Source organism: Vanacampus margaritifer, chromosome 5 (assembly GCF_051991255.1).
Source record: "Vanacampus margaritifer isolate UIUO_Vmar chromosome 5, RoL_Vmar_1.0, whole genome shotgun sequence".
NCBI classification, from domain to species: Eukaryota; Metazoa; Chordata; class Actinopteri; order Syngnathiformes; family Syngnathidae; genus Vanacampus; species Vanacampus margaritifer.
This window is the reverse complement of record NC_135436.1, coordinates 25,642,194-25,668,748: the sequence shown is the minus strand read 5'-3', so window position 1 is coordinate 25,668,748 and position 26,555 is coordinate 25,642,194. Positions and strand designations below refer to the sequence as shown.

The window sequence follows — 26,555 nt, the reverse complement described above, 5'->3', positions numbered from 1 at the left end:
CAGGTCCACTAGGAGCAAATCGGGGTTCAGTGTCTTGCTCAAGGACACTTCGACATGGTCACCAGGGGTGAGGAACCAACCCACAACCTGGGAGACGACCACTCTACCACTGAGCCATGTCGCCCCCATCAATACAACAACACGCTAAAATCATGTTTGATCACTAAGTTAAGACAATGATTTTTTTTTTCATTTATTGCCGAATTATATCGACTAAAATGTGAGCAAGACCAATAGTATTGATTTGTGAAAATAAATTAAATTGACCATATTTGGACATACAGGGTGTCCAGCAGACTGATGGAATTGAATACAGCAATAAGCAAACAATAAGCCTGTGTAGTACTTTGAATCAGTTTTTCCTTTAGCGCCACCATCAGGTGAAAACTAGGAACTGCATTAATCTGGCTGAGTTGCTAACACGCTCATGGTCAACCAGAGCTTTGAAAACTTTAATGCTCAAGGGCCACAGTTGATTTTTTAAAACAGATAGATGGGTCAACTCATTTGTAGAAGGTAAATTAAAAAAAAATTGCATATGTAGTGAATGTTTATTTTAATAATACTTCATAGTTTTTTAAACTTTATTTGGAATAATAAATAACCAATTTAAATACACATTAAATGTGTAATATAAAATTGTTCATTTTAATATAATCAATTGTATTTTTAATTAAGGTAATTATATTTAACCTACCTAGTAAAAATAATACTATTGGTTAATGTTAATAATTGACCAATTATTTAATAAAAATAAATGTTGGATGTATGGGTAAAAATAATATTTTTACCAATATGTTTACAATAAATCAGTTAACCAATATTAACTATTACCACTATTATTAGTTATTACATTAACAATGTTTGTGTTTTTCACAAACGTGTGTGTTTATCTATCTGTGCTTTATGGGAACATAAATATTGTTTGTGAAGTAGTTGACTTTAGCGCAAGCCGTTCTTGTTACCCATCATGCATCTGAATGTTACACTCAAACAGTAAAAAGTGAAAACTTTTGTGAGGGAACACATACTTGTTAGCCTCACAGCTAAGCTAACATAAAAAGGTGGCATTTTCAACGTTTACTAGGTCAGAAAGGGAACTTTTGCCTCGTTTTTTTTAACCACTTCATCACTTTGGAGGTCACATTTACCTAGCAGCTACATTGCCCTTTTTTATTTATTTATTTAGATGTTTTAAAGCGAACTTCTTACACTGCTGCTAACACGTTTGTTGTGGTCATCTTACTTTGGAATTACAAATGAGTTGCTGCTGTGAAAAAAAAAAAGTAATTTCAATGTCTACTAGGTTGTATACATTTCATTTTTGACTGTTACTAATGTATCTGTGTATTAAACACAATTTAAAACCACAAAGTCTTAAATACATTACTTCCAAAAAGTTTTGTCTTGGGTGTACAGTAATTCAGGATGAACCTAAAATGCAATGTCTATACAAAACCACATACAATAAGGTTTTTTACAAAAATTTATTAAAATCAGAAATTATTTTTGATGCTTTCCTTCAAATTGAATGACTCTTCCCTGGACTTGATGCGTTCATTGACCGTTGTATTTTCCTGTTAAAGCATCTGTAGGCACTTGAATACAATGACCAAAAAAAAGTTTTTAATTCATGTGATAAAATGACAAATGATGCAAATCCTACAAGAAACACTTGCACGGCACCATTTCGCTCTTAGTCTGAGGAGCGTGGACTTTTAAATGTCCTACGCTCTGAGTGCACTACAAACGCCTCTCAGGCTTGAGCTTTCTTTCGCTTTCTCTTGTTCTTCTGCGTCTGCGCCTCTTCCTCCTCCGATGTTTTTTTCCCTGGATTCTCTCCTCCCTCCCCTGAAGTATCACTCAATGCTTCCCTTTTGGAGTTCTCTCCTTCCTCATCTGCTGTTTTCTGCGTGGGATTCTCATCACCTGATGCTTTCCTTTTAGGATTGTCCTCTTCCTCCTCCGATGTTTTTCTCTTGAGATTCTCCTCTCGCTCCTCCACCTGCTCCATGGCGTCCCACACGTCGTCCGCTTCATCCTCCTCCTTCACCTCCTGCTCGGCGTCCCCCTGGGAGTCCGCCGGCTCCTCCAGCTGCCGGCTGGCGAGCAGCAAGCAGTTGAGGCGGGATTTCAGATAAACCTTGTGCTGCACCCGCCGGTCCTCCAGGCTGTGGATCCGCAAGAAGCGGTCCAGGCCGCAGGACGCCACCAGGGGTTGCGAGGCATGGCACTGCAGAGCTCTAACACCCCCGGACAGGCCCTTGAAGCACCCCCGCACCAGGCCTTTTCGCAAGTCCAGTACGGCGATCTGACCATGCGTGTTGCCAACCACTGCCGAGCCTCCCGCGGCGGGAAGAGACAACGCCGTCAGCGGATACTCCCCGAAGGTAGCCTCCAGGACGGGGCGACGTTGAGGTGTTGAGGGGTCGTACACGTGCACCTGGTGGGACAAAGCAAATATAAATAATGTATAATAAGTAGGACTGAATAATTAAATTAATATCGGCAAAACTAAAAACCCTTTGGCCTTAGCCACAAGTGCTTACAATCGGCAGGTAAACGAGCCGGTTGAGGTCGGATGTAATTATACACACTGACCAGGACCAAAAGAAACTATAACGAATGGCGATAAATACATTTTTTTTTTAACACACAAAAAAATATCAAAATGTTCAAACTATGTAAACCTTGTCTTTTTGTTTAGGTTAAAAGGGTCTGTTTTTCAAAGGAGTCCAGCAACTTGCGGACTCACTTGGTGGTATCCCGTGCAGGTGACCACTTTGTCGGATCCCGGTATGAAGGCCATGTCTTTGACCCAGTGCGGCTGCCGTAGACTCAGCCAGTCGTCCCGCAGGTTCTTAGCGGTGAACACGGGCTTTTCGGGATTCTCCAGGTCCCACACTTTAAGACAATTGTCCTTGCCGCCGGTCGCCACCTTGTGCCGGTGCTCCGGGTTCTGCCTCATGCGGGCCACGTCGCTACCTACGCGGATCTCCGTGGCGGGCTCGCTGCTCTCGTCCCTCCACACTCGGAGCAAGCCGCTCTCCACGCATGTCACCAACGTTGCGCCACTATCCAGCACCGCCAGCCCGACGAAGTTGCCCTCGGCAGGGTCACCGCAGCTACGCATGTCGGTGAAGGCTCCCTTCTCCATGCTGAATGTCTTGACGGTTCCGTCCACGGCGCCGACCAGCAGCTCGCTCTCGGCCTCGTCGGCCCAGCACAGCGTCCGGACCTCGTGCTGGCGGCTCAGCTGCGAGCTGTCGCAGAAGTTGAAGGCTTGTCTGCGGGAGACGCTGACGCCCTTTAGGATGCCCGTCTCCGAGCCCAGCCACACGGTGCACGGCCGGCTGTTTTCGCCCATCACGCGGGTTCGAGGACAGCGTCTACGCGTTGAAGCGGCGTGATTCGATTCGAAACACTTTGTTGACTTCTTGATCCAAACACGCGTTTCCTCGTCGGTGCCGAGTCGCTCGTCAATGACGTCCTTAAAATATTTATTCTCCTTTGGTGTTTAGTGGCGTTTGGTGCTTTATCGCCACCTACTGGAATGGTTGAATGCAGAAATAAAAGCACGAAAAAAAAGTAGATTTGTTTGTGTTTTTGTTTTATTTTTAACTTTGCGAGTCAGACACTGAAATTGGCTATACAATCAATCAGTTACTCCTTAAAAGACATGATGTTATAAAACGGGACCATACCTGCAGTTTGACGTTAAAATGGGTGTGTGCGGCATTTCTTTTCTGAGTTTGCACTGTTTTGATGTGACTTTTTTGGTATTTACAGTTGAATGTGCAATTTATTCTATGAAGCATTAAAATAAATAGAACTAAATGATTGTCCGTTTGTTTGTTACGTCACTACAAGGCGCCGGTGACCTCTGCGCATGCGTATATGGCCAGGCCGCTCCATTTTGGCTCGTCGTCTCCCTACTTCAAGCGGTCACCGAGTTGGCAGCCTATCGTCTTTTTTGCTTTATGTTTTGTTTGACTGCCTCGATAGAAACAAAGCGTGGATAACAAAAGAGCTGTCACGCTTTCTTTTAGTCTAAACTCGAAGCCGTCTTCGGCTAAAAATGGACGGAGAAGAGGACGAATTCATGTCTGGGAGCCATTCCGGTAAACACTTTTGTCTTTGCTACATAACAAGCTCACGCAGTTCTTTCATAATACTAAATCTCATTTGCATTCGTATACACCCAGTGTTTATTTTATTTTACCACGTCTGTAGAGACCTACTTGCGTCTACTTTACACCTAGGAAGAAGTGTTTTAGAAAATGCGTATTGTTCATCCTCCAGGAAACGGTATAACAGGGCATACACCTCATGTATTTAAAAGTGAAGTTGGAGCCCATCTCCTATATTGGGAATCTTAACTATTCTGACTGGTAATAGTACATGTCTTCCCAATGTGTCACAGTTAATAAGTGATGTCAGGATTAAAGTTACTTTTTCCCCGCGGTGGTTATTTTGCCGTGAATCGCGCGAGAACTGAAAGTAAAAATTCTGCACTGGTGAATGTGTTCCTGATTGCTCGCCCAGAAGGAGCTACTTACCGCTCTGTACCATTTTATTTATTCTTTTTAATTGTTTACTATGTTTACAGTTTCGTGCAGCCAGTCGAGAGTTGTAATCGAGACGTTTTGTTGTTCGTTTATTAAAAAACTCAATGATTATGCAGATGAACATTTTCGATGTTGCTAGTGACGAATCTGCAAACAAAATTAATGGACTGATATTGTCCTATCGGCCACAGCTGGAATCAGAAGTCGGTTAATCTCAAAGACAGTTTGATCGTAACACTGCATCCTCAACCTAATCTTATCACGGTAAAATAGCCATTCACGCCAGGCCAAGAATTCCAATTGACCAATCAGAGACGTTAAAGGCAAACTGACACTAGCAGGAGAGTTGATGGTCAAGACAAAATAACCACTGTCTTTTTTTTTTTTTTTTTTTTGTAAATGGTTTATTCCACAGATGACGGTGGTGGAACTCCAGTTCAGGATGAACATCAGGCGTCGGACGGCGAGGACATGAGCAGCAACAAACATCATTCTGAGGTAAGACCTAATCATTTAGTAGGATTTGTGTAAGCATGCATAACTTGTTGATTATTTGCTAAATTAATAAGCTTTAAAAAAATCTGTATTTTGACATACAACTTTCTTCAAACCCGTTGATTAGACTGAAAGAGAAGTGCAATGCATCGATCTTTGCACATAGCCAGGAGGTTTACATACTTCTGGAGTGTCTTAACTTCTTCTGATATTTGGGCTGTTTGCCAGAAGCAGAGCAGCAGGGTTTTAAAAAGTAACAGTGACATGATTTTATTGTTTGTGTCGTCAGGACGAGGGCAGCAATGACGAGGAGGCATCCTACAACAAACGGCGGGACGACAGTGACTCCGACAATGACGTCCGACGAGGTGGCGACAGCGACTCGGAGGGTGAAGCGCCCCGTCACCACGGCGACAACGGCCAGGGAAGCGACTCGGAGGCGGAGGCTCCCGTTGCTCGCCGCAACGACCATGGAAGCGACTCAGAGGCTGAGGGTCCCGTTCACCGCAACGACCATGGAAGCGACTCGGAGGCTGAGGATCCCGGTCGTCACAATAACAAGGGAAGCGGCTCGGAATCAGAGGCCCCCGTTCGCCGTCATGACAAGGGGAGCGACTCAGAGGCTGAGGCTCCCGCTCGCCGCAACGACCAGGGGAGCGACTCGGAGGTGGAACGTCCAAGGCCCGCCGACAGCGACGATGACGACGACTCTGTGGGCAAACGCAGGATGAGCGTGTCAGAGGACGACGACGAGAGGGCGTTCAAACATGCCGCCTCGGACAACGAGGAAAAGGAGGCGTCTTCCCCCGCGAAGCGCAGGGGAAGCAGCTCGGACATGGAGGAGGGCGCCGGCAAAGCAGCAGCTGTGGAGAGTGACTCTGATAACGAGGACGCCAAAGCTAAATCCGCCGCTGACAGTGACTCTGACACAGAGACGCCGGCCAGGCGCAAGACGCCGGCAGCTGCGCTGGACTCTGATGATGATGATGATGATGAGTCCGACATGCGACAGGGAGAGGTTGAGAAGGCGGGGGAAGGAAAGTGGAAGGCCGTCATGCGGTCGGACAGCGAGGAAGAGGAGGACGACGACGGCGGTAAGGGAAGGAAGAACGCCGACAATGTCGCGGGAAGTGACGGCGAAGCGCAAGCTGCGCGGAAAGCCTCGGACAACAGCGACGATGACGATGAGCAGCCAGGTAACAATGTCAAAATACTGCCGACCACCCCCAAGGCTTCATTATGACGTTTGTAGAAAATAGAATGAAGTTGAACAGTTGCTATCCAGGGATTTGGAGGAGGTGGCTGCACGGTGGGTTAGTGGTAAGCATAGCTGCCTCGCAGCTGAGAGATCCCTGGTTTGAATCTGGGCTCTGAGATTACATGTTGTATGTTTTTCGTCCAACATGCCAAAAAAGTGAGCACGTAATCTTAGATGAAGAAGTGTGATTGTGCCCTGAGGAGAAAGTTGTGTTGGTGCAAACGTGTTGTAAATGGAGGTGGTAATCAGTCAATCAGTCAATCAATCAGTCAGTATTGGATGTTCATGTGTTGTAGTGAAGAGGAAGAAGGCCATCCTGTCAGACAGCGAGGAAGACGAGGAGACGGAAAAACCAGGTGAGACAATAGACGTCCGACACGGCAGCATTTAGTTAGCCTTTTTTATTTTTTTAAAATGTGTTACTTTTTTAATTAATGTGTCCTATGAAATAATTGGTTACTTTATTTCTTAATTTATATAAATAGTTATAAAATAACTTTTTTTTTTAGTCCAACATTTAACCTTGTTTATTATATTTATTTTAACAAATAATTAGAATTTACCGTAAGTAATCTTCAATAACAGTACTAAAAACATTTGAACTAATATTCTATTATTTTAGTTTACATCCACATTAGAACACTTTTTTTTCTTTATTTATTTTTTATTTGTGAATGTCATGATTGAGCTGTCAGTTTAAAAAAAAAAAAAAATACAAAGTGGCACCAAAGTTTTCTGGTCTTGTTGTATCGTCAGCTGTTAAGAGAAGTCGCGCAGTTTCCGATGACAACAACTCAGACAGTGACGCCGAGTCGGGCGGGATCGATAAGAGCATGGCGGCCAAGCTTCGGGAGCTGGGTTCCGACAGCGGCAGCGACGACGACCTCCGCTCCAAGGTCGCGTCGGAGAACAAGGACGAGAAGGCGCTCTTTGGGAGCGACAGCGACGACGATGACAACCAGGAGGAGTGAGTGCGACGTACAACACACACACACAGTGTTCGTAAAACTTTTTTTTTTCTTAACCTTTAGTTCAGACCAGTGTGGCTTCAAGTGATTTAATATCTCTGATCCGATCCTTGTGTGTCTTTTAAGGAAAATGATCGCAGACATCTTTGGAGAATCTGGAGATGAGGAGGAGGAAGAGTTCACGGTGAGTACCACATAGTGCAGCACAAGCTTTTATAAAAGGAAATTAAGTTACATTTTGATGACTATCTGAATTAAGATGCAGATGAAGAAATATATTGTGTGAGACTGCGCTGCAATAAGCTTCAACTTTTTTTCCTATCTTTCAAATGCTCTTTTGTATCATATTTTTTTCCCCACAGTCTTTGTAAAGAATGGGTGATGCTATATGCTAATGCTACATCTGTGTTTGTGTGTGCAGGGCTTCAACCAGGAGGATCTGGAGGGCGACAAGAAGGAGGTTAAGGAGAAGCAGCATCAGGTGGAGGACTCGGACTCTGACGAGGGCGTCCGCCGCGGAGGCCAAGAGTAAGCGTCACACAAGCGCCGCACCACGTCTGCTCACTTGTCGCGCACTCCAATGATCATATTTAAGCTTGGGCCGCATAAACACGGTTGAGAAAAAGTTTGTTTGGTGTTTTTTTCTGTGAAACTACCAATAATGGAATAAATGTTTCAAGAAAAATTCTATTAAAAAAAAAATACATTTTATTTATAAAAAATATTCTGACATTACACTATTTTTAAAAAATGCTTATGGTTGGTATCTTTTTATACACAAAAAAAACTTTATACAAAATAATAAAATAAATATTACCACATTACATTTGTATTTATTTTTCAAGTTAAGTACAATGTGTCAATCAATTTGTAATTTCAAAAAACAAGCTGATATTGTATTATTTTGTGCTTTAAATATGTTGAACCGCATATCTACCGCATATTGAATTGATATTTGGCCTGTTTTTATAAACACAAAAACATTTTGCACATCCCTGTCGTAAAGCCAAGAGGGATTTCATCGTTTGTAACTCGCCCTTTTTACCTTTGTGTGCATTCAGCACCAGCTTCATGTCTGACTTTGACATCATGCTGGCTCGCAAGAAGGCCATGAGCGGCAAGCGGCGGCGGCACCGTGACGGGGGAACATTTATCAGCGACGCTGACGACGTGGTCAGCGCCATGATCACCAAAATGAACGAGGCCGCGGAGGTCTGACCGGCAAATGAAACCAAAATCCACTATAAGATGCTTCCACTTAATAATAGTCTCAACTTCATTACTTTCAGGAGGACAGAACGTTGAACAGTGCCAAGAAACCGGCGCTGAAGAAGCTCACTCTACTGCCCCAAGTGGTCATGCACCTAAAAAAGTATTTTGTTTTGTTTGTTTATGAATTTACAGTGACTTTAGGCGACTATATGCAGATTTCTACAAATTAATTAATTATTAATTATGTGCGTTCTCAGGCAGGACCTGAAGGATACATTTATCGACAGCGGCGTCATGTCGGCCATCAAGGAGTGGATCAGCCCGCTTCCCGACAAGTCGCTGCCGGCGCTTCGGATCCGAGAGGAGCTGCTCAGGATCCTGCAAGAAGTGAGCACAAAGGCGTTTATGATAGGGTTGTGTATTGCTTTGTGTGAGCGCGTAAGCCTGAGGCCTCCGGCACATCGTCTCGTTGCCATGGAGACAACCTCAACCACGCTGCCACCCCTAGATGGGAGCAAAACATTAGATTTGACCATTAAAACCTGCATTGTGGTAACTGGTTACCTTGCAATCCCAATCGTTGCCTTCAGCTGCCCAGCGTCAGTCAGGAAACGCTGAAGCACAGTGGGATCGGTCGCTCCGTCATGTTCCTGTACAAGCACCCCAAAGAGTCCAGATCCAACAAAGACCTGGCCCTCAAGCTCATTAGTAAGTTCCCCTCATCACACAGCCCGCCTCTTCCTTGCTCTTCATTCCCGTAAAAAAAAAAAAACTCACTTCCCGCCGTTGCGTCACAGACGAGTGGTCGCGGCCCATCTTCGGCCTGACGTCCAACTACAAGGGAATGACGCGAGAGGAGCGGCAGCAGCGTGACCTGGACCAGCAGATGCCTCAGCGCAGGCGACTCAGGTAGCTCCAGCGTTTACTTCCTGTTTCTCGGCTGCACTTTCCTGCCTTAATGTTTCCGTTTCCTCCTGTAATACGCTGACTAGCTTGAGTCCTCACTTCATCATCATCATCATCATCATCATCATCAACAGTAGGGCTGGGCGAAATGGCCTTAGAATAAGCCTTTTTTTCCCTTTTTTTTTTTAACATCAGATTTAAACCACTGGGGGGGGAAGCAAATTACATTATTTTCTCTCCTGGAGGAGGTGGGGGGTGTCCCGTCCCGACCCGACAAATAGAACTAATCAATAAATGGATAATTCGCCCAGCCCTACTTTTCATTGTCTGCGGTCCTCTCTTCTTCGCACCCTTTCCTTCCTTTTCCTACTCTTCCTCTTCTTCATCCTCCTCAGTCAGCCTCAGAAGGTGGAGAGGGCGGAGGAACCGGACGTCTTCTCTCCACCCAGCAGGTTCTCTCATCGCTATCATCACGCATGTTACATGTGAACAACATGTGACCGCCTCACTCGACTTGCTTGTTCTCATTCCTTCGCCTTATTTGGAGTTCGGGGTGTGGCCACTTGTCCATTTACGGTCCCCAAATAGCGACATGGAAGATTTTGGGTGATGTCCAAATCGGATGAGTAGCACTATACTACTAACTGTTAGGTTACGTTGATGAATTTGGTGTGTTGTTGCTTGTTCACCAACATGCGTGTGTTTCAATCCGCCATCGCAGGTTTGAAGTGACAGAGCAACAACGGTGGAATCTTGGTTTTCATGATTAATCGTTTCCGAAAAGTCTGACTAAATCCAAATTGTACGTCTCAGGGCCTCATACAGAGAAATCAAATAACCTAAAGGCATCTATAAAATTATTTCATTTTAATATTTTATTAAAGTTGAGCATTCACTTTTCACATTTTATTGGAACATTTTTTTCCCCCAGTAGCTGGGGTGAAACCAAGGTTCGAATGTAACTCAAGGTGGTCCAAACGGTTCATGTGTGTTTGGGTGTGACGTCACACCGGCTGATTTGCAGTGGCCAATAACCGCATGCGAGTTGGGCTGAGCAGATCCGGTCGTGTCCATCCACGTCCACGCTAACCTCACCTTCTACATGCTTTGTCTCCTCAGCGCCGGAGGACAGACTCCTCGTCGAGACCTGGAGAAACAGCTGACGGGAGAGGAGAAGTAAGATTAGTCGAGAAGATTGGACTAAAAGTGTTGTTTCAGTGTGATCTGTTGCCATGGTAACCCCCCCCCCCCCCCCCGTGTTGTAAGAATGAGCAGTGATGGGTGTGCTGCTATTATGGATGCACCTTTTCCAGACAAGAGTAAAAGTACTTGAGTACTCGCTGGGACAGAGTACCAATATCTGATAATGCCATTATGTCTTGCTATTGTGGGAAAAAAAAAATATTTTAATCATCAATGTTTCAAAAACATTTCTTGAACATCGCATTTTTGAAAAATGAATCTCATAGTTACGTTAGTAACAACCATATTTGGAGAATAATACAAAGCAAACTTGTCATGACAGTCAGGGTTCCTTTTAAAAATAATAACATAATTCTTTAGAAATGTGTTAATATGTTTGTGCTCATGTCCACAGAGCGCTCCGACCAGGCGACCCGGGCTTCTGCGCCAGGGCTCGAGTACCGATGCCCTCCAACAAAGACTACGTCGTCCGACCCAAATGGAACGTGGAGATGGAGTCCAGCAGGGTGACTGATTGTTTTGAAACCTTTCACAATCATAATCTTCAGTGGAGATTTGCAAATCAATTATTTCATTGGTTAATCTGGTTTAAAAAAAAATAAAAAATCTAAAATGCCTGGCAATTTGGGAAAAATTTGTTCCGCGTTTCTCTCCCCAGAGTTCTATGAAGAAAGGGATGACACGGGTGGACAAGCAGATGCGCCGCTTTGCAGACATCCGCCGCCTCACCAAGACGGGTCACGCCGTTAAAATCAGTGTGGAGGGAAATCGCATGCCACTCTGATTTGAACCGCTATAGGAATTGTTTTTGTTGAATTTCAATTGCTTCTCTCACTTTATTTTTTTTTTTATGTTTGGTTCAGCTCTACAATGTTGCCATTTTTAAGTCCCATCCATTAGGACTGTCCGCTTGGTCACATGGTCTTGGTTGTCTCCATCATGAATTAAAATATGCTGTCCTCTATTCTAAAGGACTAGAGTATCAAATAATGGTCTAAGCCTGAGAGAGGCAGAAATTACACGGGAGTGATGTCACATCCTCTCTGCTGCTGCTCCATTCAGGCCTCCTCAAGTAATGCTGATGTCACAGCTTGTCCAGGGTCACTTTGTAGAGTATTTTTGTTCTTTTCTGGGTCCAGGATAATTTTCTAAATAAAAACAAAAAAAATAAAACCAACTGGCCTCTTCTTCTCACACGTGCTTAAATAAAATTATATCATTGTCATCATAATATGATCTGTTCATGCCTCTGAAACATGTGGTGCTCATGTTAGGGGGAGACTTAAGATACAGTTGTAACATGTGAGACATGAGAAATTCCGTATTGTACTTGAAGTAACCACGCTCTTCCTTGCGCTGATACACATTCATTTAAAAACATGCTGGATATCTAGATATAAAGATTCCACATGATAAAAGGAATGGGTTTTTAAATTTTATTTCCCCCCCGAATATTTTTCACTCGCTGATATGACGTCATCGCAACGCATTGCAGTTGTGGCGGGAAGGACCGAGTCGTGTTTTGAGAAACACAGAAATGGCGATGATTCTATCCTGTTAGGTTAGAAACCTCCATAATTCACACGACCGTCGAACGAACAATTACCTGAACACCCAACGTGAATGTTCAAAGTGGTTGGACCGACCATCATGATGTCTTCACAGTGGTAAAGTTAGGGACGTATTTTGTACTTCATATTTGTGTGTGTTATTGTTAGCTTGCTGTTAGAAGTTACACAAGTTATCCTTGCTAAAACAAAATGTCCGGCCACTTTAATAAGATAGCCATTTAGTAAACCACAGAAGAATGTATATTCATGTTTTTTTTTTCAAATAATGTTTAGGTGGCAGCTTCATAAAATAACGTCTGAGCGTGTGAGTTCCTTTAGAGAACTTAAGTGGAAGACAAAACATCCGGGTACTTTGTGGCGTCTAAAAAAACAACAACGGCCATTTGCTGTTGGTGTTGGGTAAGGCATCCCCAATGTGTTGTTTTCTTTGCGTCTAAACTATGTAGTCTTTTGTATTAAAATCTTCAAAAGTGTTAACCCCACAAACAATTAAGCACAAATACAAAATGAATACACTGGCAATGAGCTACATCCTGAAGTCATTCAGTAGGCCATCCAACACATGCTAACAGTAGCAGTAGGCTACATACAGTAATTACACTTAACAAAACCAGCCTTTCTTTCTTTAATTCTTTAATATTTTTGTACAATTACACACAGTACAATTTTTTTCTTTATTAAAAATATAACAAAACATTTTTTTTAAGGAGCAGGAACAGATTTCGACACATTTCGGAACATTTATTTTGTATTTAAAGTATAAAAAAAAAAGTTGCTTTTCTGCTTTGGTTTCCAGGTGCATTGATTGACGGGTGGCGAGCATTGCAGCTGCTGATTGGCTGCAATCTGTGACAAGGGGCGGAGCATACTTAGTATCAATCGTGAAATGAGTGATGTGACAGTGACTTGCAGTACCTTAAGTGTCCAGAGGTGGGGTTATTTAGCCTCTCCTGTTTGGCAGGTGTCTCATCCCAATCCTGTCCATGGGAGGAAGGCTGAGGCGTTGCCGGGGCAACTCAATCACTCTGATAGCCACACAAATGACAACTATACTTCAGGTACTACCCAATATCTTTTTCAGTTTCTTTTTTTTTTTTACACACTAATAGAGACACTATGGGGGAAAGCACCAAGCAAGAACTAAGTCATAATCTTATAAGGATAAATGATTTTCTAATTAAAAAGCCGTGAGAATAAAGTCAAAATGTAACATGGAAACGTCAAGCTATTCTCAGAAAATGTCTACTTTTTCCACTTTTTCTCAGAATACAACTCTTTGTTACTCTTGATAGATTACATTGTTTTAAAAATAATAATAACATTAATATTTTTTCCCCTAAATATAACCCCAAAAAATACTACCTCTCAATACCTTGCTTTTTCCTCAGTGGTTAAATGCTGTTTGTTTTTTCATACAACTATTAAGAAAAACTATAAATTATAATATAATATGCTGTTATATATAATAATTATAGATTACTACCTTTTTCTTTAAAAAAAACAACAACAACAACTTTTTCCATGAGCTCTTTTTCTTTTCAGTGTATTCTGACCTCTGCCTGTTTGCCGTATGTTTGGTATTGACGGTGCCGATGGACAGCCGATCCAGCAGCGATCCGTTCCCGGGGAAACTCGTCCTCCTCTTGGGCTCCGTGACGTCGTTCTCCGCCTTTGCTCGATGATCCGGTCGGAGCATTTTGGTCCTGTCCGGGTGGACTAATGCGGCCGGCCCGGACCACATCGGCGCGTCGTCGTCTACATTCTGGAAACACCAACACAGGTGGGTGGGATCAGGTTGGTGCAAGGTGCACCCACATGGACAAAAGTATTAGGACACCTGGAGTTTTTTCTTTTTTTGTGGCTACAACAGTAATAATACACTGTAAAAATAATAAAGCAATAACAAATTTGCCCAAATTACCTTTTGTGTTGAATAATTAATTATATTCATCTATGTGAAACATTGACGTCCACGTAACAGAAATTTTCAACAAAGTTGAAAAGAGATAAATATCCGATATGCGAGATTTTAGTTCTATAAATCTCGGCAAGTGTTGACATATTCAAATGATCGCTTCTTCAGCATTCCCCGGAAATCACAGGTGAGCTATTTTTAGAACAGGCCCATGAGCGACTTATATGGTCTTTGGGGGCAAGGGCACAAAGTTGATGATAAAGACTCTTGTCCAATGTCTAATTGATATAAAAGTGTAATTCAATATAAATAAATAGCACTCATACTAACAATAATGATACACTAATACAACATTTTTGTTGAATTTAAGTACGTATTTGATTAGTGAAAACAACATTTTTACTTTCATAAATTCAACTTTTTCGTTAATTGAATTCACCTGGCTAAGTATATTAATTTTAATCATAAAAAATACAACCACAATATATTTATTTATTTTATTTTATTTTACTTTTTTGATTTAAAAAAAAAAAATCTATAAAATTTGACCTTTTTGCGAAAAAAAGAAAGGGCTTATATTAAAAAAATAAACTCCTTTACATCAGCAGATGAAATGTCTTTAGAGAAAAATAGACCAAGCACATGACCTTGATACTTGACTTTTCATGTGTCGTGACAGACCAAAAATAGCTAGAAAGTCCTTTTTGGTGTTCTTATTCAAAAAAGTCTCCTGTTATGACCACAAAGTCGGAATCCGTAATAATTGACAACATTTTTTCAATCTCCTTCACAAATTTACAAATAATTACAATAATAACCTTTCGATCACCTTTTACTAAAAAACGGAGATATTGAAATAAATTAAAAATGTATATATATTTAAAAAAAAAAAAAAAAAAACATTTATTAAAAATTTTTTTTTAATTTATTTGTTTTTTTGTTTGTTTTTTTTTAAAAAAAAAGGAGAGCAATGATGATGTCAAATCGAATGAACAATACTGAGCTCTCCTGGAAAAAATAAATAAATAAATAAATAATTAATTAATTAAAACCACCCAATCATATATTTTTTTACAATGAAATAATGATTGAAAAATGGCAGCAACTCCCCAGGTCTTTATGGTTGCATGAATTATTCGTAAGTGAATTGTTAATGGTGCATATTCTGAGATACTTTGAGCAAAGCTTGGGAATCCCAAGCTAACAGGTGCCGGTGATGGATTACGAATGTGCTCGCGAGTGCACAGCAAACGATCGACACCTTGTCAGTCACGTCTTATGTCTCTGGTAGTTTGTTCTTCCGTGGGCATGGAGTTTTTTTAAAAATAAAACCCTGCAAACCCCCTCTTTTAATTCTCTTCATAGTGGCGTACAGCTGACCTGTTGTCGAACCGTCGACTCACGGGCGTTGCATTCAGGCGCATTGATGGACAGCAGACAGATGAAAAGCAGAGAGCCGCACAAGTGCATCTGCAACACACGGCACCCAAAAACGCATCACTAGTCTGACACCTACGACCCGGACGTTAGCATATTAGCCTACAAACACATTTGCGCCGCGCGCTAACACCTGGAGCAGAATCCGCACACTCACGCACACACTCACGCACACGCACACGCACACGCACACACGTACACGCGCAGGCCACTTTTAGCACTGCTGACTGGGATGCGTATTGTCCAGCAACATCAGGCTAATTTTAGCATTTTCCATCCCCTGCAAATAAACGCCTTTTGACCGTCCAAAAACGAGTTCCCTCAAGACACACGCGCGCATACGCTAGTGCACGCACACACACCAGGAAAGACACACGTCGCCGACGTCAAACACATTCTTGATGATGCACAATGTAGGTTCACGTGCACACTCACACACACACACACACACACACACACACACACTGCTCATGCATGTCCCATTCATGACGCACATGCACACACAGTGAATTCTTCCATTCACAAAAATACACTGGTCTTTCCTGACCTTCATTTTCAATATCAGCCAGACTTTGTTAAAGATGTTTAAGTCAAAACTAACATTGAATATTGCCATTTTTTATATAAATATATAAAAAACAGATGTATAGTGATGAATACATTAACATTTATGTATCTGAATCAAATATTTCTTGGTTGATGATTCCACATTGAGACGTGCTGATTGATGCACCAGGATAAGCTACAAATATTAAAATAACACAAACACGAAATCATGCAAATAAAAAGCTCAAATTATTTAGCTGTAAAAATAAGTGTCGTATCTAAGATCAATCAATATCAGCCTATGATGTGCGGCAGGCATTTGAAATCATTTACATAATCAGTAATAGTGCGAATCATGCTGCAACAGGTGAGAAAATTAATTAGAAAGGTTAAAAATGAAGAATTTTTGTATAGTGGAACAGCATGCACACACCTGGAGACGTGCGTTACCTTCAACGTGTCCTCTTGTCTTTTGCCCTGTGCAGACTTGATGTCAGGTTTTATAGCAGCTGTCTGCCTGTCTTTCCAATGTGCAGCCTCTCATGTGACATCACTTCCTGTACCCCCTTTCCACTGTGTAATGTGTAAATGTGTGTGTGATGGCATCATCAGGTGAATTAGCCCTTAATAATAGGACGTCTCCTTTTCTTTCCCTCGTCTCGTCAATACTTCAAATGATGCTTCATAAAAAATAAAAAAAATAAAAAAAATATATATATATATATGTATATATATATACATACATATTGATGCACTCTAGTATTGATTGATTTGTGTTGGGTTATTTTTTTTTGGGGTTCATGTGTTTTTCTTTATCCTCTGCGAGGAGCGTCTATGAACATTGCCGCAACTTACTGAAAGTTTCCACCAGCTCCATGTGTATCCATATGTCTGTATTCAACTTTAATAAGAGCTGACTTGCGTGGCTTTAGCGGTGGACATGATTTTGCTTTGTGTTTCCGTCGCCACGGGCAGCAGCCTCCACCGTCAGCCGTCAGCCCTCTCGGGGGGCCTTGTGGCCTCCATCTCCTCGTCTCGCTCGCCCTCATTGAGAAAACACACCTGCGCTATTAATAGCGGCTAACGCGCTAATAATGACGGAAATAACCGGACCGCTAATTGGCGACGACCTTCTCGGGTCGCACTGATGTCATTCCACGCCCTCCACGCCCCCACTTTTCCTCTATGCTGCATTCTTGAACACATTCATATCAGGCTCCGTTTTTCATGTGTGGGCGTTTATGATCACTTATACGAATAATCAGTTGGTTGGGAAGACAATGAAAACATACACACTTTTTATTTTTTTATTTTTACTTATTTTATTTTTTAACCTTTTAGCCAGGCAAAACAAATCTTTATTTGGATGCTTATTGTACTGCTCTTTGCCATCAAGTTCGCTAGCTATCAGCCCCAACTGCTTCTTTGCTAGCATTCCACCTTAGAAAGTGTTTTTTTTTTTTTTTAGCAAATAGTTGTTAGTTAGCAACAACAGAAAAACGGACTTGTTGAGTTTGTGTACGGTGAGTCTTGACTAGGCCAAGGTTCACTTTAATGATGTTTGTCGTCAGCGATGCTAAGCTACATAGTACGCAAAATTCCTCTATCCCTGACATGAAATGGGGGTACCGAACAGAATCGGAAGAAATTCCCACATTCCATTAATAAAGAGCTTGAACTTTTCAATTTTCCTCTTAAATGTATTCCAATATAAAAACGCACATTCGCATCTAAGTGTCACAACAACATGCTAGCATTTTTCCCCTTTCCCAGAAGAGACACAAGCTCTGACTAATACCCGGAAGACAATGCGTCACCTCTTCTTGTTCCATTCCAGTTCTTTATTAAACGCGCATTGCTTGCCAGGAACTAGTTAGACACCATGAGGTAATAAATTCAGAAGAATGATTCAGATCTTTAAAGCCAAGAGCAATCACAGATGGACTTCAGGTTATTCTGCACCTGCGACCTAGAATTTTTGACTATGTAGTCTTAATCCGGTTTCTAACGTCTAAATCTGTCTATCTGGTTTTGAACCACATCCCCTCTGGCTCCGATTTAACTCCCTTAAAACGTCAACTTTATTGAATTCTGACATAAATCCCCTTGAACCCTTGACTGGATTTTGAGGATGTCAATCCATCTGTGGTTCTTACTTAAATCCTGAAGAACAGTCATCCTCCAAATGTGGCACGAGTACCACAAGACGTACGTGGGCTCCTACTAGTGGTATGCAAAAGTAAAACTGGAATAGATGTTTTCAAACGGTGCATAATAGAATGGCTAACTTTAGTGTGTTAAATACATTGAAGTTGAATCATTAGGTGTGCTGTAGTTTTTTTTTTTTGTTTTTTTTTGCAGTATCGTGTTCAAACCTGACATTAGGAACTCAGAGCCTGAGATGAGCCAGAATTTTAGCACAAGACATGTTTTCTTAGCATGGCTGCTGTCAGAGCACCATATCAACTCCAGTGTGTGCGCCTCCTGTCCAGTAGGTGGCAGCGATGAAACGAGGAGACAGCTGTGAGGTTCTGCCAAGCTATGTTAGCACAGCATGCTAATTAGTAAAGTCATGCGGGTTATCTTGGCGTGTTGGATTCCTGTTGACGATAAAGAGTCTAAAATGTGGATTCTAAAGATTTGTTTTCACCGAGTACCCTACAACATAATTACTTGATAGCGCAATAGAAGGTGGCCGAAAAGATGGTATACTGATTAGCATCAGCGGACCGACCAATTAGAAGCGCAACGGTGGGATGTTGCCGCTAAAGAAAAAAAAAAGATAAAAATATTTTTTACAGTAATTCTAAATTATTGTTGAAACACACACACACACACACATGCATTGCTAATGTGATACAGGTCATGTGGGCCATTGACTGGACTTTGAGGATGTCAATCACAGGACCTCGTGTTCATTGCGTTTCTTTCATGGCGGACTTAATTGTAACACAATACACACGCACATACAGGCAGACTTATCCAATCTCTGAAGGTCTTGTTCTAACTCAACAAAAAGACGTTCACAATGCTCACCTCTGGCACGCGCCGGCGGGGACCTCTATCAAACAACCAATCAGAAGACTCACAGGCTGGTGATGTCGTCCGGCGCGCGGGTAGGCATGCCGCCGGGCGACACCCGAGCCTTCTCGCTGTTAGTAACGTGTCATTACGTCGCCGCTCGCGGTGGAAATAATCCTCATGATATAATGTTTGTGGATGATTGTAACAAGACCGCAATTCTTTTGCAGGCGTGAAGGTGGAGCATCCGACAGGAGAAAATGTCGTCGAAACTCGGATTGGAAGTCATTGAGGTTTGAGGAGTCTTTTGGTATTTTGGGTGAAACCGAACCTTGTTGTACTTCTGGACTTCTAAAGAACAGAAAAAGCTTGAAGCAAATTTCTTTTTTGGAGAAAGAAGCAATGCTATTCTTCTTTTGTGCTCTCGCAGAACACTTCTGTGGGTGTTGAAGGATCAGTCAAAATGGCTGCCAGTCTGGTTTGTAAACACCTGGCATTGAATGAGCTAACATAAGCATCCTCTGAGTGTCTCAGCCAATGACTTTGCAGCATTTAAGGGCAAAATAACCACGTCGGCCAAAGCACTAACATGTCAAAGGCAAAGGTAAGCAGAGCTGCAGTGCTAGCACATATTAGCGTTAGCAGCAGTAGCTTTTGATAATCATGTAATAATTTTGCTATGTCACTACACTAATTGGCAAGTGTGTTTTTAGTTAGTGGCTAGGTGAAGAAACTCACATCCACCAGTGATTTTGCACTGGAATCGATTTGTGCTCGCTTTTAAGAAGCTAACAATGTTAGCATCTCTTAAATGACACTTGCTCTCGCTTGGGCCAGGACCTGTCGCGGTCGGTCGATGCAGAATCTTCCATAGCATCCGTCTCAAATCTTGTCCTGGTTGATCGATGCAAAACCTCACTTTGACCTCATCGCCACCAAGCGACCCCTCTGAGCTGCGGAGGAGAAGCGGCAGTAAAACAGGCCAAAATCCAGAAGGCAGCAGTCAATTTGACTTGGTTTTAACTCTGGCTAAAAGACCAGGTGAGCGTAGTTCTCCAGATGGAGCATACGTTTGACTTTGTGGTTTAATTTGACACTCAATGGGTGGGCAGTCACTCTTAGACACACAAACTTATTTATAAACACCAGAAGTCAATTTTTCCTCTTGAAAGCAGCTGCTTGGACCCCGGGGCGAGGGAGCTTGGAGGTGTGTAGGTAACGTGTCGCTCGCTCTTCCTCATGGGTGCTTTAATTGGCCTCCAGCTCTCAGCAGGCTACCATTATTTGGGGGTCTTAGCTGAGATTAGCGGCAACAAGCTCTCACATAATCACTACTTTCTTATGGACGCACATACACGGAAAACAATGTTGATGTGTGCGTGAGTGTCTGTAATTGTGCAGTGACCTTCTGTACAGAAGTCAAACGCTCCATCTTAGTGTCTTTAGTTCATCTCCACAGGGGTCACTCAAGGTTAACCAGGCAGGCTAACGCGCTAATATGCTATCGTTTTGCGATTATGTTGTAGAATTCATTGCGGTAATAATAACTAAATGTTCTCCATGTTTTCAAAAACACATCAGGTTAGTTAAAGTTTATGCTGTCTCTGTTTCCTAAAACACATTAGGTTTGTTCAAGACCCCCCGTTGTATTCCAAGTTGACCAAAAAACAAACGCTAACTGCTAACGTTGACGTGCGTCAAGGGCCTGCCGCTCTCCCGTCAAAGGAGTCCAGCCGCGAGCAGACTGCCGGCAGCCGGCGTTGTTGTCCAACAAATCCCGTCGGCCGTCCTCCTCCCGTCATTAGGTTCCCAGCGGGGACGCAAAACGGGAGGCGGGCCGGGCGGGATTTAGCATCTGTGCTCACACCCGGAGTTAGACCACCAGGTAGACAACCTGTTGTTCCATAAATTGCTTATTTTGGATTTTGGACACACATTTTAATCCGGACTAGACAATGGACCAATGTCAGATTCTGACGGGATCCTAACTGAGAGCAAAAATTCTGCTTTAAAATGTATTGTTTTGAAATGTTAGGGTAAATAAATGATGTTTCTTATGCTACTTAACTAGTTATTTGCCTGTGTAGCAAGTCTATATAGTATGTACTTTTACCCTCACAGCACATAGCAAGCGCTCATTTTAAGACAACCTTAAAGTAACGTGTAATATAATGGTTCGATGAAACCAAAGTTGAACTTGGGGTCTGCCCGCCGGCCCGCCTAGCCCAGGTTCCGCTACAGGCTAGCATCTGGCTAATCCCACGTCCCGCAGCAGGCCTCTGGCGTTCGTCCCGACGACGGCAACTTGGGGGCTAATTGGAAAAGGAGCGAGCTAGCGTGTCGCCGCAGCAACAAGCCGGACATGAAAGTGGCTAACCTGCTGAGTGACACGCCCACCTGACACATACTCACAAAGTGACCACTGAATTTGATTTGTACATATGGTGAACACAAGCATCTCGTGCCATCCCATAATAATAAGCATGGTTACAACGTGGACCTCAACACATGACACAGATAAACCTAACAGCTGCAAAGCATGACAGCAAATGTCACGGTAAATACATGGTGTCATCAGTAATATCCTTATGTCCTACATTTATTTGTGTCCATGCTTTATGTCCTCATCTGATCTACTTGTGTCCTATAGCGACTTCCCCCATTTTCTCTTTTGAGTGTCATAAATCTACTCTTTTTTTTTGTGTGTGTCCTACACATTTTGTCCTTTTTTTGTGTTTTCATCTGTCATGTGTGTGCAAATATAATTGTCTTAAAATCTTTTCAGACAGTAAATTGGCATTAAGATCCTCGGCTGCTCACGTGATTTTCTACATGCATGGAGGAATGACGTCACAAGCAGGCAATGAATATGATTGGGCAAGCTGTGATTAGTTGTCTTGCGTGTCTTAAGTAGCGGGTATGTGTGTGTGCGCGTGACTTTTATAGTGAGCAGAGGATTTTCACGTGCCCTTTTTATATTCTGCTAATTTTTTATTACGTTTAAATATTTAGAACTGTGTTTTTAAACTTGCTGTAACTTTGGACGTTAGCGGCGCGCGTGCACGCGGGGAACATCAGCGTGTCTGCGGTGAGTTCACTTTCACTTGTATGTCGGTGCCTTTCATGCTTCACGGTGTGGCAAGAAATATTTATATTGTTTATCTTTGCTTATCTTTAAAAAAAAAAAATACGATTTACTGAATCACTCAAGACGACATTCATTTGGAGTCTCTTTCAAATGTTTTTACATGATAATCGTCTTAACCCCTGGGCGTTATTTTATTTTGAAATGGCTTGGTCAGAACCAACAAAAAGCCAAAAAATGGTCAAATAACGCCCAGGGGTTTAGTAGTATAGACCTACATATTTTTTGCAATGCTTTTGATTGCACGTGAACCACATGAACGTAAAAATAAATTATGAACATGTTTTAGTATTTTTTTTCCCCCCACCTGATGTTGCGTCAATATATTACCAGTAGTACACGTAAACTCGTTTCGTTTCAACATATTTTGCAGTATTTTTATGGATGTAGTTAAAGAGGACATGAATGTAGTTGGTGTGATGGCAGAGGATGCAGAGGACAGGGTTAGATGGAGGCAACTGATTCGCTGTGGCGACCCCTCAAGCGAAAAGCCGAAAGGAAAAGAAGTGTAGTGTAATATATTTACAGTATTTGTGTAGTATAATATATGTAAATGTCAATGTTTTGTATGCAGTAATACCGATAAATTTAATAAAATAGTTACATACATAATTTATAATAATTATTTTAAAAATATAACAAATACATTAAATATGTTAAACTGTATTATTTGTATTCTCTTGTATTTTCTTTTCATTTGATGCTTTATTCTAAAATTAAAAATGTGTAAATCTTGTTTTTAGATATTTTGTATTCGACAATGTTTTATTGTAATTTTTTTTTTTTTAGTATGTATTTCATTTTTTAAATAATGCACAGTTTGTACATATATTTTAATTCCCCTTTAAGAGAGATCCTTGGCTCCTCGTCCGTTTCCATGGAAACTCTAACCTCCACGTGGTCCCCTATCGATCAATGTGACGTCACCAATGTTGGAGAGAAGCGTCACAGTTCCCCGCGTGGCTGGGGTCAGTTGAAAAATAAATGTGCATTTTTTTTTAAAGTAATTTTAAAAAAAAAATGAAATCAGGTGGTCAATTGTAAATAAATTCAGGCTTAAATTGATGTTAAAAGTTAATTGTGCGTGTGTGCCAGAGTGTGTGTTTAGCAGGTCTCCCCCTGCTGGTGGACTGTGGTCAGAGCAGTTCTCCCCTCACCTCCAAAGGAACAAACAGGTAGCATGCTAATATGTGCAACATGTGAATTGTATGACAAAACAAATTCAAATGTGTTTGTTTGAACAGAAAAATGCTAAATGTAGTGTATGTGTGTGTATGGAATGGTCGCTGTCAGCTTGAGGAGACGCTGCTGCAGCGGGAGGAGGAACTGAGCCGCCTCCAGGAGGAGAACGACAAACTGCGAAAATTCCTCAACTCGCCTTTTGTCAGGAACTTGGGAGACAAATCTAAAGTGAGACAAACTTTTACACTTTGGCACTGTTTTGAGACAGATGGTGAGTTGGTGCACACAGCAGTCACTCAGAACACAAATCAATGTTGTGCAGAGGTTGAGCTCCGACAGGACCAGGAATGTAAACAGGAAGAGGCCGTACCATGTTGGCTCTTTCCAAAACTCCTCTGGGCACCACCTTCAGGTCAGTAAGCGTGTCTGCCGAAACCTCAGCGCTGAGTTCAGTTCCACCGAGTCCAGTCTCTCCTCTTACGATCCCACACTGGACCTTTGGGTTTTGAAGACTCTTGGTCTGAAGGACCCAGACACCATAGACACATCATCTTTGCCAACTGCGTACCAGCAAAACTTAGCAGTCTCACCGGTCGCCGGCCAAATCCAGAGCGACCGGTCAGACTGCAGCTACGGGACCGCTGGTCCACAAAGCCCTCTTGCCCTCACGACGTCCACTCCTAACCACACGAGTCCGCCATCAGGACCCCAGTTCTCCGAGGGGACTCACTTCAGCCAGTCTCCGGTCCAAAACTGGACTTGGACCCCGCAGAGTCGATCACAATTTGGTCATTGTGAAGGTGGACATTCGGACTTGGCCTTCGCAATGTCCCTGAGCCCTGCCACTAGCGTTAAGACACTCAGCTATCCTCAGGGGCAGGCTTTTGTCAGGAGGGACCCCCAAGGACGCTGCAATTTCACTTGGTTGCCCACGCACACACCTCCAGAAACCAGAACCCAGGAGGTGGACTTTCGAAGGGCGTAGAACCGTAGAGCTGACTCAAGGATACTCACAAATAACTTACTTATCGCCAACTTAGAACAAGTTTGACTTGTGCCTTTTATCCTTCCAAGTTCACCGTAGTTGAGCGTCTCGGTCGCTAAGCTAATAACTGCAGTCAACTACCTGGCAAAGTCTTGATGAAAAGAGTCACACTGAAGTACATTGGAATAGAAATTGTAACATCACCGAACACATTGGAGGGCTTCACTAAGTTAATTTTGTCTATTTAACACCACCGTAGTTGGGCTTCTTTGTTGCTAAGCTAATGGCCCAAACGTATCGGCACCTTTGTCACTAGACAGCGAACCAGGAAAAACAGTCAAGAGGGTTCCTGTCGCTAAGCTAATTAGCTCTAGTGAACTACTGACACAGTTTGGATGACAAGTAGTTTTGAATTTGAACTTCTAACACTACGATAGAGAGCTTCACCCTCGTCTTTTGAGCCTTTAAGGCCACCGTAGGTGCATGTTTAACTTGCTAAGCTAATAGCTGTGGTTTCATGTCAGTTGGTGGTCAGCTAAATCAGAACACGTTTGACTTTTGCCTTCTGTCCTTTTAAGGCCACAGTACTCGGGTGTCTAGGTTGCTAAATTGATTGTTTGTAGGAAGAAATAAACATGGTAATGTGTATTTGAAATATAAATATAGTATCGCTGATTGGCTTTACACAGAAGAGCTAAATAAAATGTATTTTGTCCCTTTTGGCCACTAGTTGAGTGTCTTGGTTGCTAAGCTAACATTTCACCTGTAAAGCAAGTGAAAAGTTCTATGATTTAATAAAAATGTTGTTCAATTAACTTATGACTTCCACACTCACACTTTTGTGCTTGTCCATAACCAAAATAATTATTTCACTGGTTAAAAAAAAAAGTCAATATAATGTACAGCACATATTCATACATGCATGCAAAACATTTAATTTAACTGAAAAGACACTAGTAATTGTAAAAAATAATAATAATGATAATAATAGCGAAATATTGTCATTACACACCAGAAGCAGTAAAATTGTCATAATTTCATATTTGTTTAAATGCTAAAAACAGCACAATAATTATGAAAATCGATATGACAATTTTGACATTAACAGTAGTGACGAACCTATCCCAATTATTAAAAAAAAGAAAAATAATGAAAAGTTGTATTTCATTTTTTATGCTATAAACAACAAAAATGAGACTAGTAATAAAAATAAAAATAAAATGAACAGTTCGTCATTACAATTTAGAAACCATAAAGAAATATGTTCATAAATGACAATGACTAGTCATTTATTACATTTGGAATTAAAATGCAAGAATCATTTCAGTGTTTGATCGAAAGCATTTGCGCCGAAGCACGTTAGCATGTTAGCCGCTCCTTAGCTCACTTACAAGCTCGGGCGTAGTACCGCCTCCTGGTGTTTCACAACAGTTGTTGGTCCACGGTTCCCCTGGAGACACCCGCCTCCCCACTTCTCCCCTCAATGGAGAGGGTTCATCTCCCTGGGGCTGTCCCCGAAAGAACGAGCCCGGTCCCTCGAGTGGGGTGTCCGAGTGGTCTATAGCTAATAATACGGTGAGGCCGGGGGTGGGGGCGCAGATGTCAGCCAGATTGGTCGCATTTGAGCGGAACGCGGGAATGTGAAGGAGGGTGTGGTGGGGATCACACAGAGATCACGCTCTCCGCTGACGGGTCATTAAGGAGGACGGACATGAAACTCAATCCGTCCTCGGACGAGCAAGTTGACAGCTTGATCACTCAACAGGTCCTACAGTATGACGCCCACCACCCACCCTAAAAAAAAAACAAAAAAAAAAAACACTAATGAGTCAACACTTCTCACAACTCACTATTTCTCAGAGGCGTGCTGAGCAAAAAGAATTCTGTCATGAAGAAACTCGCAACAAAAAGGAAACAAGACATGAATCGGGGAAAGTTTTTAAGCTAACACTAACCTTACATTGGCCTAATCCAAACTCATTCACTGCCATTGACGGCTATAGACGTCAAAAATTCATTTGAACTATTTTTATTCGCTTAACATTTTTCCCACTTTTGTTAACAAGAGTATGAAAACCTCGCATTTTTTTTTATTGTACATTTAGAACAGATACAATATTTGTGATTAAATGTGAGGTTTTTT

General features: G+C 42.1%; 4 protein-coding genes across 15 annotated transcripts; 2 read left to right on the top strand and 2 right to left on the bottom strand.

Annotated features, from left to right (window-relative positions):
- Positions 1 to 1,604: 1,604 nt before the first annotated feature.
- Positions 1,605 to 3,510, bottom strand: wdr74 (WD repeat domain 74). The gene is made up of 2 exons (XM_077565975.1): positions 2,756 to 3,510; positions 1,605 to 2,443 (listed from the first exon to the last, which is right to left on the bottom strand). The coding sequence occupies exons 1-2, from the start codon at positions 3,365 to 3,367 to the stop codon at positions 1,757 to 1,759; spliced, it is 1,299 nt and encodes a 432-aa protein (XP_077422101.1). The 5' UTR covers positions 3,368 to 3,510; the 3' UTR covers positions 1,605 to 1,756.
- A 397-nt stretch (positions 3,511 to 3,907) lies between these two features.
- iws1 (interacts with SUPT6H, CTD assembly factor 1) lies at positions 3,908 to 11,787 on the top strand. Its single transcript, XM_077566673.1, has 15 exons — positions 3,908 to 4,121; positions 4,984 to 5,066; positions 5,353 to 6,259; positions 6,618 to 6,677; positions 7,078 to 7,288; positions 7,416 to 7,473; positions 7,711 to 7,817; positions 8,351 to 8,501; positions 8,579 to 8,661; positions 8,759 to 8,888; positions 9,092 to 9,209; positions 9,299 to 9,410; positions 10,527 to 10,583; positions 11,005 to 11,116; positions 11,269 to 11,787. The coding sequence occupies exons 1-15, from the start codon at positions 4,079 to 4,081 to the stop codon at positions 11,392 to 11,394; spliced, it is 2,358 nt and encodes a 785-aa protein (XP_077422799.1). The 5' UTR covers positions 3,908 to 4,078; the 3' UTR covers positions 11,395 to 11,787.
- A 304-nt stretch (positions 11,788 to 12,091) lies between these two features.
- On the top strand, positions 12,092 to 25,227 carry gmnc (geminin coiled-coil domain containing). 12 transcript variants are annotated; one of them, XM_077565007.1, is made up of 11 exons: positions 12,092 to 12,277; positions 12,455 to 12,580; positions 12,978 to 13,239; positions 13,782 to 13,961; positions 19,331 to 19,393; positions 19,531 to 19,704; positions 19,938 to 22,753; positions 23,095 to 23,213; positions 23,341 to 23,420; positions 23,539 to 23,655; positions 23,750 to 25,227. In XM_077565007.1, exons 7-11 carry the CDS (start codon positions 22,626 to 22,628, stop codon positions 24,410 to 24,412), a joined length of 1,107 nt encoding a protein of 368 aa, XP_077421133.1. In that variant the 5' UTR covers positions 12,092 to 12,277; positions 12,455 to 12,580; positions 12,978 to 13,239; positions 13,782 to 13,961; positions 19,331 to 19,393; positions 19,531 to 19,704; positions 19,938 to 22,625; the 3' UTR covers positions 24,413 to 25,227. The 12 variants fall into 12 exon arrangements, with proteins under 12 accessions (XP_077421133.1, XP_077421132.1, XP_077421131.1 ...); XM_077565006.1 differs by having other exon boundaries at positions 12,455 to 13,239; XM_077565005.1 differs by having other exon boundaries at positions 12,092 to 12,282; positions 12,455 to 13,239.
- On the bottom strand, positions 12,867 to 16,660 carry ostn (osteocrin; the record flags this gene model as incomplete). Its single annotated transcript, XM_077565094.1, is given in 6 exon segments — positions 12,867 to 13,027; positions 13,097 to 13,206; positions 13,735 to 13,943; positions 15,489 to 15,566; positions 16,530 to 16,603; positions 16,606 to 16,660. Coding segments are annotated over 5 exon segments (501 nt in total), but the record flags the coding sequence as incomplete, so codon positions are not given.
- Positions 25,228 to 26,555: the final 1,328 nt, after the last annotated feature.